The sequence below is a fragment of the Watersipora subatra genome, chromosome 3 (genome assembly GCF_963576615.1).
Source record: "Watersipora subatra chromosome 3, tzWatSuba1.1, whole genome shotgun sequence".
NCBI lineage: Eukaryota > Metazoa > Bryozoa > Gymnolaemata > Cheilostomatida > Watersiporidae > Watersipora > Watersipora subatra.
Genome location: NC_088710.1, coordinates 39,631,169 through 39,646,630, shown reverse-complemented (window position 1 = coordinate 39,646,630; position 15,462 = coordinate 39,631,169). Strand labels below are relative to the sequence as shown.

At 34.2% G+C, this 15,462-nt stretch overlaps 2 protein-coding genes across 4 annotated transcripts in view; one reads left to right on the top strand and one right to left on the bottom strand.

Annotated features, from left to right (window-relative positions):
* Positions 1–222: 222 nt before the first annotated feature.
* Positions 223–11,080, bottom strand: LOC137391396 (NADH-quinone oxidoreductase subunit B-like). Its single transcript, XM_068077857.1, has 5 exons — positions 10,776–11,080; positions 10,390–10,631; positions 5,596–5,775; positions 4,397–4,532; positions 223–397 (listed from the first exon to the last, which is right to left on the bottom strand). Exons 1-5 carry the CDS (start codon positions 10,789–10,791, stop codon positions 300–302), a joined length of 672 nt encoding a protein of 223 aa, XP_067933958.1. The 5' UTR covers positions 10,792–11,080; the 3' UTR covers positions 223–299.
* Positions 11,081–11,234: 154 nt separating this feature from the next.
* Positions 11,235–15,462, top strand: part of LOC137391393 (E3 SUMO-protein ligase PIAS2-like) — a 49,110-nt gene continuing 44,882 nt past the window's right edge. For all 3 annotated transcript variants that reach the window (XM_068077854.1, XM_068077853.1, XM_068077852.1), the window contains exons 1-3: positions 11,235–11,279; positions 11,915–12,072; positions 13,081–13,283. In XM_068077854.1, coding sequence (XP_067933955.1) covers positions 11,253–11,279; positions 11,915–12,072; positions 13,081–13,283 — 388 coding nt within the window. In that variant the 5' untranslated portion in view covers positions 11,235–11,252. The remainder of the gene's footprint in view (positions 11,280–11,914; positions 12,073–13,080; positions 13,284–15,462) is intronic.

The window sequence follows — 15,462 nt, the reverse complement described above, 5'->3', positions numbered from 1 at the left end:
TTATTAGGAACTCATTGCTGTTCAAAAACCAATCTCAGCAGCAGGTTATTTCGATCTTTGACTGATCCTATGCATGGCTTCTCCATTACTATTCAACGCATGATTTAGACAAAGCTTTTTAGGTTTTGCTGTCTCATAGAATTGCTAATAACGATTTATTGCAAGTCAATCACATACGCAATGCTGCATGTTTTAACACGTGTTTGATGAGATATAATAGTATACTAATATTAAATTTTTTTTATTTTTTTCACAAACAACCATCCCAACAGAATAAATAGTAATGCTTAGAACAATAGTTACTTTCTGTACCACATCTGTGCACGGTCACTTCTTTTTATCTTCTTCTGCAACTGCAGCACCCCATACAACAAAGCTTCAGCAGTTGGAGGACAACCTGAAACAGACGCACTCGTGGTGTCAAGTGTACTTAAACCATAACTGCCACGAACAGCTTTCATTGTTTGTTCATAGGTAAATCAGACACTCCGATTTTGTACTCAAAATAAAGATTAGTCCACTAACTTTCAAAGTCATTTTTGTTTTAGAAGGCTCTTTCACAGCGATTCAATATCGGTGTCGCAATCAACACAACAAGTCCGCCAATAAACATGTGACGTAACATAGCTCTTTAGGAATGGAAGTTGGGGATGTTTAGTCTGATCTAGAATTATAGAGATGGGTGTCTTAAAACCCATTGTTCTCTAAATTCAGCCTTCAAAATAATCTGTCTTTTCTGAAAGGTACATAAGCTATTTGACATTGCTTGTAGCTTTTTACAAGATGTTTAATAGATGAACGCCGAGAAAAATGAGATCAAAAAGCACAATAACAACGCTAGCTTGTTATAAAATCGTGCTTTTTTGAGCTCATTTTTGACACCAATATTGAATCACGGTGAATCACTAACTTTGAAAGTGAGTGGACCAATCTTTATTTTGAGTACAAAATCGGAATCAGTGCGTCTGAGTTACCTATGAACAAACAATGAAAGCTGTTCGTGGCAGTTATGATTTAAAGGTGTACTTAAATGAATACTCAACTGAGTCCTCGAGTGCACTTTAATGTTGAAGAAGTAGTGTTTAAATTTAGTGTTGGTCTAAATGTGAAGCACCAGATATTTGCATGAAACGGTTTTGACTTGTCAAACAAGCCTTTTATCCTTATGAAGATAACATGTATCTTCAACACTGAGTTGAATAAGTAGTGATGGTAGACTACTACTGTTGCACCATTTTTCAATTTAGATGCAGTACAGGTTATTATTTTTGGTATTACTAATTTTATATTGTTGTTTATTTAATGACAGCCTAGCACCTTTGATAGAACCCTTATAACAATTTTAGTTCAACTGCTATCAACATAATTCAAGTGAATATCTTAGAGTGGCTAAAGAAGATCTTTTGTTCAACTACTACCTACAATCAACATTGCATATTAACTTTTCCACAAACACCGTGATAGCAGAGCAAATATTTGTTAATGTTGTTAAGTAACTTCCACTAAGTGTCTGAAACTTCTTGTGACAATTGTTGATGGCCACTATAATATGGCCAAGTATGCGAGAGGCTATTTTCGAAAACAGCATCGCTTGGCCTTTCTCCTCGAATCAGTTCGAAAAAAGTCTTTAAAAAGTAGGCTAATAGTTAGAGTGAAGTGGAGGTGGAACGAGACACGAGACGTCTCGAGTATCGACCTGTCTCGTATCGGTCTCGTCTCGACTTAACTATTGCCAAACTCGAGACAGGAAATAGAACTAAAGCGCCTGCGCACGGTTGTTAAAACATGGCTTCTTGCGGTAGCAACAACTCCATATATTGTAATTGATTGCGGGCAACTGCCTTTAAAGTTATACCCGGTCCGTTACTACCTGTTGCTATTGATTATGTTGGCCACTGAGTCTAATCATGTAGTCCGGACAACGGCCCTGTTATATTTTAGTTCGGTTCTGCGTCCTTAAAACAGATACCGGGTCGTATCTAATTACTCTTCGGATAATGCAATTTAATAAATAAGACTTTTGCGGGTAAAATGTCTGTATTTTATCGTATCGTGTCTAAACACCAACTGCCCTTCCTAACATTCGGGCCTCTTTTACGTATATGCTACCAATCGCGGGTAAAACCTGCCAGGACACAGAAAAACAAACGAAGGGCCGTGTCGACCATAGTCCGCGTTTGGTTAACAATGACGTTTCGTTAGCTCAATATAAGAATATAAATGTGCATGGATACAGTAATTAATATAATTTCATGAGTACAATTTAAATATAATTCACATACTACAGTTAATACACAAACAAAACTTAACATTAATGAAACGATAAGAATGAAAGTGTTATCGTGTGTTCTTTTAGTTGCGGTATTTCTTTGTAGAGCGAAGGATATCGGTTTCATTACATATTACATTAAAAAGTAAGAACTATTCAATAGATGGTAAAAATATACATGTACAAAGCAATATGTTTATAATAATTATGATCAATCAAGCTCAAAATTCTTAGAATATATAACTTCGGCATTTTAGAGCTGTTTGTGTCACTTTTGTTTACAAAAACTACATCCATATGACTATTAAAATGTATGTAAATCATTTACACCAGGTAAAAATTCAATTTAAAAATAGTTTTATTAATTTATATATACCAAGTAGCTAGTACTTGTGTAGTAAAATCATCACCAAATGCTCATTATTTTACTGTCTCGTGTCTCGAATTTTTACAAGACAGTGTCTCGAGTCTCGTCTCGAACTTAAAAAACCTGTCCCGTTCCACTTCTAGAGTGAAGCAAAACATGGCTAACCCGCAACATACTCACGAATATTACGACAAAATTAAAGTAATTTTAGTGAAAGATTAAAACCAAGCAAGTGTGTGTTTAGTAAGCAAAATCCATTTAAGTTAAATTTAAAGTTTCTTTCACGTAGAGTCACCAAAGTTTAGTGTACTAAACAGTGTACCAACTTAGTGTGCTCTCAAGTCTCTCTCAGACGGCCGCTATGCACAAAGTCTGTCTTGAAGGAAAAACTCCAAAAAGTAGTGTAGGCCTACATAGTGTTGTTACACTTTATTGCATATCGTAACAACTAAATAAGTAACTGTTACTTTTTTAGCTAATGTACTACATTACAACAATTAAAAACATGTTTTTCCACCGTAATATCCAGTTTAGGTGCTTTTCATAGTATGCTGATCAATTTGAGTTTAGATATTTTATATAGAAAATAGTGCCTTGAGATGTCGGTAAATTGACATATGAGCTCAGTCCCAGCATTAAATTCGTACATCGAGGTAAGACTCATTAAAAAGCGTAAAGTATTGTTGGATGTAAAACCTGAAGTTGCGCGTAATGCTACTTGAGCTTAAACTGAAACTCTTAGCGCATACAACAGAGCATACAGAGCTGTTGTAATATTGAAAATGGTACAATAATGAAATTGTGTTTGTTAATCGTTGGTAGAAGTTAATGGAGCGCAAGCATCAGGCAGCTGCAATAGTAAGTACATTAAAATGTAAGTGTTGCAGTCATTCGACAAAAGTACATTACGACAATGAAAAAACCTGTGACTACAAGGAAACCTGTGACTACAAGGAAACCTGTGACTACAAGGAAACCTGTGACTACAAGGAAACCTGTGACTGCAAGGAAACCTGTGACTACAAGGAAACCTGTGACTACAAGGAAACCTGTGACTACAAGGAAACCTGTGACTACAAGGAAACCTGTGACTACAAGGAAACCTGTGACTACAAGGAAACCTGTGACTACAAGAAAACCTGTGACTACAAGGAAACCTGTGACTACAAGGAAACCTGTGACTACAAGGAAACCTGTGACTATAAGGAAACCTGTGACTACAAGGAAACCTGTGACTACAAGGAAACCTGTGACTACAAGGAAACCTGTGACTACAAGGAAACCTGTGACTACAAGGAAACAAGTTTCTCAAAGGCAGAATAGAGATACACAAAACGCAACTCGAAAAAAACAAACAAAAAATAGCGAAGAACTTCTTGATGGTTAGTTGGCTGATGAACACTACTAAAGTAACATAGGTCTTAGTTTAATTGACTAACTAGCAAATAAGGATACAAATATATATTCATTTAATGCACACTCTATGTAATTCATATGTAAATTAATACTAGTAATTATTAATGCTAGTAATCCTTAGAAGCTTTTATTGCACTGAAGCTGCGAAATTGAAAAACAGAGATTTACCACTCCACAGCCTAGCCTTCCCTTTGTTTTAATAGATTATCTACATTTCCACATTTATTGATCTATCATAACATTTAGCTGTCCGAAACTATAAATTAGTACCTGTTTAATAAGCGCTAGACAACAACAGTATGTTTTAAAATTAAATCCAAAAATGAAGTTAATCAAAATGGTACCTGGCACATAAATATCCACAGGAACTATTCTGTCACAGCCTCTGACCACGCTGTAGGAATAATGGTAATAGCCACCGCCATTCGCACAGCTTCCCATGCTTATCACCCAACGAGGTTCCCCCATCTGATCATAAATCTGCAAATAGAAAGGATAACTTCAAGAAAGTCACATATAGCAGTTTTCATGCATATCAGAGAGGAATGTTTGGCTCACTCATAGCAACTACAGCTAAAGAAAATTTTGTACATAAACCATGGATGTTAGTAACCTATGTTTTGGAGAAACCATCAACGAAAATCAATGTATACATAACGAAAACAATAATATTCTTTAAATTTATAAAAAGGGGCCAGCCATTGTCAAAAAGATACCATGGAACCATATTCTTCTTATAACTGCTGTCTATAACATGGGTTACATCAAACTTATGAATAATTCGTCTTTCTAAGCATCGATGAGTAGTCGGTCAAGTACTAATGCTCATGAGCATGCAGCATTGTGTAGATTGCAATATTCCAATTATTTGTGGTTAAATTTTGTTAGTTTATTCTTAGTTTTTATCCTTCATAAAAGAATTTAATTATGTTACCACAATTGTCTAGCGCTACATCTAGCGTTTTTGCGCTGTAAGAGCCAACCTTTTTGTAGGAATTTTTTCTAAGATTCAATCATAAATTGTATTGCAACAATATTATCGACTAAACCTATATTTAATTCTTTATGTTGGCGCAATGTAGTTAATGGCTACACTTTTAACAACTTTTTAATGCATCAAGTTTTTTGAGATAAAATCTAAGTCACTCACAATAGTCACTCATAAAAAGCTATTTAGTCTCACAAAACTAAACTCAGGAACAATGAATAACACAGCACATATAACATTCACATCTTCATCGATGCCTCCATCGGACGATGGCCACTAGCACAAAATGTTGTCTTTAGTTTTCAAAAAGATAAAAAATATCAAATGGGCACTTTGCAGATTTTTAGTGAAGTTAAAAATTAGAGATCCTGCATACACTGATACTGCAACACTAAAAAGAATTTACTTTAAAATTAAATGAACTTAAGTTGACAATCAAAACGTCGCAATAGAGATATAACAATACACATGACACAAAATAGAGATATAATTATGCTCCTAAGGATAGACCCGGCACCAAATCGAGATATAGCAGCATAACATCCATACACATACCTTTCTGAAAGCTGGCGCCATCTTATTTGTCAAAGTTCCAGCAACTATGATGCAGTCAGCTTGCCGAGGGCTAGCTCTAAATGTTACACCAAATCTGTCCATATCATATCTCGGGGCAGCGAAATGCATCATCTCCACAGCACAGCATGCCAAACCGAAAGTCATTGGCCATAGTGAACTCTATGTGACAAACAAGCGAAACAAAACCAGTAATTTGTGTTGGTGTTGAATAGTGTGCAGTTGGTAAGCTCATTCCGCTTGCAATAATTTACCTATAACTTACCTACAGATATATGATAGGCCTATCTGTTCGACAGCTTTGAAAGTATTCGTTTTGCGGCAGCCTCTATGGCAGTAGGTTTGCGATGCATTAAATGACAAGTTCATCATGTGCATGAATGTTCGATGAAGATACAAAAGAGTGTAAAGAATTATGTTCATAACAGCCCTAGGATTAGCTTGAAAACCACTTTTATACTAACAGATTTTATGATAATCAGGATATTAGGATGTATTAGAAGCCTTAAAATTAAAAAATCGCAAGAACAAATGTTTATTATAGCCTGACAAAAGTGGACAGAAAGTAGATTATTGTCAATGATGCTTTTATGCAGAACTCATTTATTTCCATTTTTCCATAATTACTAGTGAGTATATGGATGCTATAAAAGTTCTTTCGGACTCCCTACCCATAAAATGTATGTGATTAAGGTTAATAAGGTATACCTGAGTGCAGTATAGCAAATATTTATAACAGGCTGTACTGATTTAACAGTAGAAATGTAGCAACTATTTATAAAAGACTACTGATTAAACAGTAGAAATATAGTAACTATTTACAACAGACTACTGATTCAACAGTAGAAATATAGTAACTATTTATAACAGACTACTGATTCAACAGTAGAAATATAGTAACTATTTATAACAGACTACTGATTCAACAGTAGAAATATAGTAACTATTTATAACAGACTGTATTTTTTCTACAGTAAAAATATAGTAACTATTTATAACAGACTTTACTGATTGAACAGTAGAAATATAGTAACTATTTATAACAGACTGTACTGATTCAACAGTAGAAATATAGTAACTATTTATAACAGACTGTACTGATTCAACAGTAGAAATATAGTAACTATTTATAACAGACTACTGATTCAACAGTAGAAATATAGTAACTATTTATAACAGACTGTACTTTTTCTACAGTAAAAATATAGTAACTATTTATAACAGACTTTACTGATTCAACAGTAGAAATATAGTAACTATTTATAACATACTGTACTGATTCAACAGTAGAAATGTAGTAACTATTTATAACAGACTACTGATTCAACAGTAGAAATGTAGTAACTATTTACAACAGACTACTGATTCAACAGTAGAAATATAGTAACTATTTATAACAGGCTGTACTGATTCAACAGTAGAAATATAGTAACTATTTATAACAGACTGTACTGATTCAACAGTAGAAATATAGCAACTATTTATAACAGACTTTACTGAATCAACAGTAGAAATATAGTAACTATTTATAACAGGCTGTACTGATTCAACAGTAGAAATATAGCAACTATTTATAACATACTGAACTGATTCAACAGTAGAAATATAGTAACTATTTATAACATACTGTACTGATTCAACAGTAGAAATGTAGTAACTATTAATAACAGGCTGTACTGATTTAACAGTAGAAATATAGTAACTATTTATAACAGACTGTACTGATTCAACAGTAGAAATATAGTAACTATTTATAACAGGCTGTACTGATTCAACAGTAGAAATATAGTAACTATTTATAACAGACTTTACTGATTCAACAGTAGAAATATAGTAACTATTTATAACAGACTGTACTGATTTAACAGTAGAAATATAGTAACTATTTATAACAGACTTTACTGAATCAACAGTAGAAATATAGTAACTATTTATAACAGACTGTACTGATTCAACAGTAGAAATATAGCAACTATTTATAACATACTGAACTGATTCAACAGTAGAAATATAGTAACTATTTATAACATACTGTACTGATTTAACAGTAGAAATATAGTAACTATTTATAACAGACTGTACTGATTCAACAGTAGAAATGTAGTAACTATTAATAACAGGCTGTACTGATTTAACAGTAGAAATATAGTAACTATTTATAACAGACTGTACTGATTCAACAGTAGAAATATAGTAACTATTTATAACAGGCTGTACTGATTCAACAGTAGAAATATAGTAACTATTTATAACAGACTTTACTGATTCAACAGTAGAAATATAGTAACTATTTATAACATACTGTACTGATTTAACAGTAGAAATATAGTAACTTTTTATAACAGACTGTACTGATTCAACAGTAGAAATATAGAACTAAACAATGTGATGCATAACTCTGTATATATGTAGTAAACTGTAAAACTGCAATGCCTCAGGAATTATTGTATGTTGATATTACTCCACATGGAGAGTAAAATATTGCTTAAATCTTCCTTTGAATATTGAAAAATTGCTTGGTCCTATGTTACCAAACCTGTACCTCGTTTGTATGTGGTTAACATGAAAAGGAAGTTACACTGAAAACCTGTTTGGACAACAATGCATGGACTTTACCTAGTTAGCAATCAGATGCAAACAATACAATACAACTGCCAACATATTGTGTATCCCAGAAAAAAAACTGTTTAAATGGGCAAGATTTTATGACGTTCCACAGCACAATACAGGAAAAAATGCCTCTATATGCTTGAAAGAATATTTTGAAGATGGTTATTACATATTCTGCATTCGGGCTCAACGCTTGACATGTGCTATAGTGAAACATATAAAGCTATCTCATAAAAATAGGAATGCGATAAAATCTAGATCAAACAGGGGAGAGTTGGGCACATTGCAACGCAAAGCACGCTCAAGCATTCCTCAGATTTCTTGCTTGTTTATATCATTTTAAATTCTTACTTCACTTATTAAAGAGCTTTCTAGGTCATCTTATGAGATATCCTAGTTGCGTGAAATAAAAAGAACAGCAATTTAGATGAGCCATGATTTTGTGAAACTTAATAGTCATTTTTTGCATTTTTATTATTTTATCCAAATTTAGAGAATTGTATATCTTCTCCGTACACCATCATATGTTAACATAAGTCAGTGGAGGCAACTATAATAGACATGCTATCTTCACAACGCACCCACCAACTTCATGATGTTACATCATCCTGAGTTGGGATGAACATTTTGGTTACTCAGCGTCAAGTGGGGCACGTTGAAACACAAAGGGTATGAGGCAAGTTGCAACATGGGCAAGTTGCAAAATGTCGCAACTTGCCCCCATATTCTTATATAGGGCACAGGTCGAGTAGCAGTGAAACTGCTGTCCGATACAAACTCTGATGACATTGCCATTTGCCATTCTAACTTTCAAACTGCATATTATGAGAAAAGTACTTTGTGTAGTTGAAATAAATTAAGAGAGAAAATCCTAGCAACTGTGAAGGCTTTCAGACTTTGTCAAACAACTGTGTCTTTCAAACTTCATATCATGAGGAAAATGTCTGGTGCAAGGCAAATACACTAAAAAAGTAAAACAACAATAAAAGGGTTAAAATTTAAATGTAAAATAATTAGCATGTAATAGCTAAATTAAGTCTGTTTTGCTATGATTACAATAAAAGATGATTCGGTAATGATACAAATAATACGAACTGAGAAAACAAAATAAAAACTCTGAATACGGTGAAATAATAAAGATAATTCGTGCATAGAAGTGTGCGTATAAAAAAGGTTACTGTTCCAGCAGAAGCTATCCATCAAAACTTGGAATACAACGATACTGGTACTTCTCGATACTAGTACAAATATAAAAATGAAATATCGTACTCTCTTTGTCTGACCGAACAGAGAAAGAATGTCGAGGCTCTTCCTACGGAGATAATGATTGTCCGTGTGAAAAGAATTGGCATTGACTGATTTTTAGCAGTTGAAGCTTACGAAAAGCCGAAAAGTTCAAGAAAACACGACAAAGCATCGTGTTTCAAAGAGTTAATAGAATTCATGGAGTTTTAAATAATACGCCATTTAGCATGTGTATACGGTATACGATTGTGTCTTTGGTCAACACGCTTTGCTAGCTCAGTGGTAGAGCGCTTGAATTTAAAACTGGTGGTTGCAATCTCCGTGAGTTCAAATCCATTAGAATGCAGAATTTTAAATTCAAAGATTTTAATAGCTATAACTGGACATACACAAACACACAGAGACAAACTTTGCGAGATATATAGATGTATATAGGTTTTGTTTTACTGTGGAAGTTTGTTCATTGTGATTGTTGAGCACGGTGTTTTGAATTTCATATCAAACTCTTTTCAAGTTTTTCTTGCTCAGATAATTTGTGAAAATTTGAATTGTTTGGCTGAAAAAAAATTTAAGAAAACACAACTCTAAAACTAAAATTTACTAGAAAAATCAAAGACATTTCAACATGCCCCATAGGGGGCCCCACGTGGCCCCCTACCGGGGCACTTTGACAACAATTATGCAAATTTAGTACTTTTGTGATATTATCCAAAGTAGGCCTATACAACCAGCAGAATTGGCATTTGGCATACAAATGGAAAACATATTTCTGCATCTTTTGGGATTATCTACATTGTATTCCAATATTTTTTTGGAAAACGTTATACCCAAAAATGCATTTTTAGTTGCAACGTGCCCACCCTCCCCTATGCTCGTAGACTTGTAACAACATTTAAAAGTCAGATACATTCTTGCACCAACCTTTCTTGCCCAATTGACCAAATCATCGACTCTTGCAAGTGCAAATTCTGCTTTGTTGTTTGTGGTAGGTTGAAAAGGCGAATATGGTTCCCTGGGTTTTGCTGCAGTGTCAGAGCTGTTTTTTCTATACGGCACTGTCTGCTTCGTTAATCGCTCTTGCCGATCGCTCAGCGTTGCAAAACTGGGCCAGCCAAAGATAGGGTGTAGCTGTTTTAAGCAAAATGGTCGCAAGATCTTTGCTCCTACAAACCAACAAGTCCGCTAAACTGACAATAAGGTTATACAAGTTTGGTATCACGCACGGTTATACCTCTATACGTTACTTGAATGATAGTTACTTTCTTAGCGTCATATTGAATTGTTTTACAGAATGTTTAATAATTTACCTTGCACAAAACTCATGATGGGATTCTTCGAAAATCTGATTTATAAGTTTAACTTTGCCAAATAAGATTACACCGACAGCGGTAATGAGTGTGTCTTCCAATCAAGGGCGTAAGACTTAGGTGAATTTTGACGTAGTTGAATCCAGTTTTTCGATACAATTACGTCTTTAAGCGTTTACTTTAAAACACTGTTTCTAATACCCAGAAGCATGCCAACATTCCAAGCCTGTTAAAACTCAAGGGCAGTAGCGTTATTAGAGGCCTAGTGTTACTCTTGCAATTTGGTTTTTACCGAATGGTCGGCAAATTATAGCATTTACAGCATTGACTGCAAAATATTATCGCGTTCCGTAATACTATGGGAGACATTAAGGAAACAATATCAGTGTTCTGTATTCGCGTGCGTTTAGATGCTGTAGTCGGACTATTCTCGTTTCAACTCTCGCCATTTTCGTAGTAATTTTGTAGCGCTCAACGATGGCTGAAATCGAAGTCGATCTACGAGTAAGATATTAATTTTCTAATATTAATGTTATGATTAAGGCAAAAGATCGTTTTCTTATTTTTAATTTTATATGTTTAGTAGTTTTGAGCATATTTGTGGTTTTTCAAATATAATTGCCAACAGTGACGTTGGCTTTGGCTTACTTTTCTAATCGTACCTAAACCCGAGCCATCGAAAAGAAGAAAGTGTAATATTGAAAATATGGCCTGTTCTAGTAAGTTACAAAATTTTCTTTAATGTAACTGTTATAGTTGTGCCGATGAAAGTGTATGTTAAAGTGTTGGAATACTTATTTTTATGTGTCATACTAATATTAAGAGTAAGAGGGTAAGGCTATTTTATTTTTAACTCGTTAGGACCTCTAAAGGCTACTCATTAGTTGTGCTTCCATTTCCAAACTTTATGTTTAAATGTTGGACTGACAACTTGACAACTGGGGATTGGATAGGTGTAAGCTATCGTTTGAGAGTTCACCAGAAAGCAGCAACACATTTCAAATGTGACAGTAGCAAAGCAACCAAATTATTTCCATTGCGCATACCTCGTCATTTAGTACGACCATTATGGTTTTATTTTGAGCCCTTTTATCAATAGTTAGGCGTTTAATATATACCGGCAACATTTATTCTTTTAGCGGATGGTTCAAGCTTTCCGCATAACAGAGCTGCAGGTTTTACTTGGATATTCTGGCAAACAGAAAACTGGTAAAAAGCAGGAATTGATGGAACGAGCAATGGCATTGTTGAGAAATCCTTCTTATTCTCTGGTATCCAAAATTAAAGAGCTACACTCGTGAGTTTTTGTATGGAATAAGCCAAAAATTCATATTAGAGCTGGATTGAAGTAATCTGTTATTCGCCAAATGTTTTGGTAGTGCATATAAAATGTTTTGTTTTATTGTAACAGAGATAACATTAACATGAAGTTTTGCAATATAAGAAATCATCATAAAGGTTTGGATCATTAGAAGGTACAGTCTGTGAATTACTAGTTCTTAAGTTCTTTTTTGAAAAAAGAATGCAATTGGTGTAACCATATACCGTATTTTCCGGACTAATAGCCGCTCCCTTATATAAGCCGCATCTGCTCTTTAAAAAAAAACGATACTAAAACAATACATAGGCCGCACCTTTTGTATAGGCTGCAAAACTCATAACAGTGCTGTTTAACGCGGCAGCACCTTTCAAAGCCTTTGCTACCTCTCAAAGCTTTCCTTGACTTTCGGCATCGCTTGGGCTCTTCTCGCTGTCCCCTCCAGCGTCTCATCATACATTCATTGATGTTAAGATTGCATGCAGCAACGCGGTTTCCTTCCTGGATAGCAAGATCGATGGCCTTCAGCTTATAACTTGCTTCACACGAACTTCTTCGTTTGGGTTCCATAATGATGGGGTAAGAATTTGAAAATAATTAATAGTTGGTAATTTGTCATCTGTGTTCTATTTGCTAACTTTTATTTAGTTTTGATTCTAATTCTGGTTAGTGCACCCCTAGCGGCGAAAGAAAAAACCACAGAATAGTCACAGCCTCTAAATAAGCCGCATGACTCAAAACATCTGAAAAAAGTAGCGGCTAATAGTCCTGAAAATACGGTAGATGTTTTGTTGTTGGGTGTTGCATCATTTGGTTTTCTGTATGTTGATACGAACTGTATCGATCAAGTTTTGAACAGTGAATACTTATGTTGCTGTAAAATTGATAGTGTAGTAGTATATGCATGCTTTTGTTAGTTCAGTCATGCTGGGTCATTTGTGAGTAGTCTATATGTGTAATATTTTGCAATTTCACCTTTGTTTTCAGACAACGAACTCACAGACCCAATGGGAATCATAATAGCTATCGTCCAGCACCACCTATGTCAACATACCACAAACCACCTGACCCAATCCTTTCTCACAAAAGTGTGAAGTTACCAGAAGAGGACAGGTTTCATAGCGATATTTCCTTAATAACATTACCATTTTATGATCACATATCACAGATCCTGCCTCCCACCTGTTTAAGTGAGTAGATTGAAGTCAGGCCTATTTTCATTATAGTGAATACATTCTATATTGTAGATATGGGTTGTTTATCTGTACACAAATCATAGGAAAGGCTATATATGTGTGTGTGTGTATGCACGCATTATGAGTAGGATGTAAGTAGAGTAAAGGCAACATTCTCCTTAGGATTAAAATAGATAGGTAATGCTTGCCTTAGGATTAAAGTAAGAAGGTAATGCTTTCCTTATGATTAAAGTAAGAAGGTTATGCTTGCTTTAAGATTAAAGTAAGAAGGTAATGCTTTCCTTATGATTAAAGTAAGAAGGTAATGCTTTCCTTAGGATTAAAGTAAGAAGGTAATGCTTTCCTTATGATTAAAGTAAGAAGGTAATGCTTTCCCTAGGATTAAAGTAAGAAGGTAATGCTTTCCTTATGATTAAAGTAAGAAGGTAATGCTTTCCCTAGGATTAAAGTAAGAAGGTAATGTTTTCCCTAGGATTAAAGTAAGAAGGTAATGTTTTCCCTAGGATTAAAGTAAGAAGGTAATGCTTTCCTTAGGATTAAAGTAAGAAGGTAATGCTTTCCTTAGGATTAAAGTAAGAAGGTAATGTTTTCCTTAGGATTAAAGTAAGAAGGTATTGCTTTCCCTAGGATTAAAGTAAGAAGGTAATGCTTTCCTTAGGATTAAAGTAAGAAGGTAATGCTTTCCTTAGGATTAAAGTAAGAAGGTAATGCTTTCCCTAGGATTAAAGTAAGAAGGTATTGCTTTCCTTAGGATTAAAGTAAGAAGGTATTGCTTTCCCTAGGATTAAAGTAAGAAGGTAATGCTTTCCTTATGATTAAAGTAAGAAGGTAATGCTTTCCTTAGGATTAAAGTAAGAAGGTAATGTTTTCTCTAGGATTAAAGTAAGAAGGTAATGCTTTCCTTATGATTAAAGTAAGAAGGTAATGCTTTGCTTAGGATTAAAGTAAGAAGGTAATGTTTTCCTTAGGATTAAAGTAAGAAGGTAATGCTTTCCCTAGGATTAAAGTAAGAAGGTAATGCTTTCCCTAGGATTAAAGTAAGAAGGTAATGCTTTCCCTAGGATTAAAGTAAGAAGGTAATGCTTTGCTTAGGATTAAAGTAAGAAGGTAATGCTTTCCTTAGGATTAAAGTAAGAAGGTAATGCTTTCCCTAGGATTAAAGTAAGAAGGTAATGTTTTCTCTAGGATTAAAGTAAGAAGGTAATGCTTTCCCTAGGATTAAAGTAAGAAGGTAATGCTTTCCTTAGGATTAAAGTAAGAAGGTAATGCTTTCCCTAGGATTAAAGTAAGAAGGTAATGCTTTCCCTAGGATTAAAGTAAGAAGGTAATGTTTTCCCTAGGATTAAAGTAAGAAGGTAATGCTTTCCTTAGGATTAAAGTAAGAAGGTAATGCTTTCCCTAGGATTAAAGTAAGAAGGTAATGTTTTCCCTAGGATTAAAGTAAGAAGGTAATGCTTTCCCTAGGATTAAAGTAAGAAGGTAATGTTTTCCTTAGGATTAAAGTAAGAAGGTAATGTTTTCTCTAGGATTAAAGTAAGAAGGTAATGCTTTCCTTAGGATTAAAGTAAGAAGGTAATGCTTTCCCTAGGATTAAAGTAAGAAGGTAATGTTTTCCCTAGGATTAAAGTAAGAAGGTAATGCTTTCCCTAGGATTAAAGTAAGAAGGTAATGCTTTCCTTAGGATTAAAGTAAGAAGGTAATGCTTTCCCTAGGATTAAAGTAAGAAGGTATTGCTTTCCTTAGGATTAAAGTAAGAAGGTATTGCTTTCCCTAGGATTAAAGTAAGAAGGTAATGCTTTCCTTATGATTAAAGTAAGAAGGTAATGCTTTCCTTAGGATTAAAGTAAGAAGGTAATGCTTTCCTTAGGATTAAAGTAAGAAGGTAATGCTTTCCTTATGATTAAAGTAAGAAGGTAATGCTTTCCTTAGGATTAAAGTAAGAAGGTAATGTTTTCCCTAGGATTAAAGTAAGAAGGTAATGCTTTCCTTATGATTAAAGTAAGAAGGTAATGCTTTGCTTAGGATTAAAGTAAGAAGGTAATGCTTTCCCTAGGATTAAAGTAAGAAGGTAATGTTTTCCTTAGGATTAAAGTAAGAAGGTAATGTTTTCCCTAGGATTAAAGTAAGAAGGTAATGCTTTCCTTAGGATTAAAGTAAGAAGGTAATGCTTTCC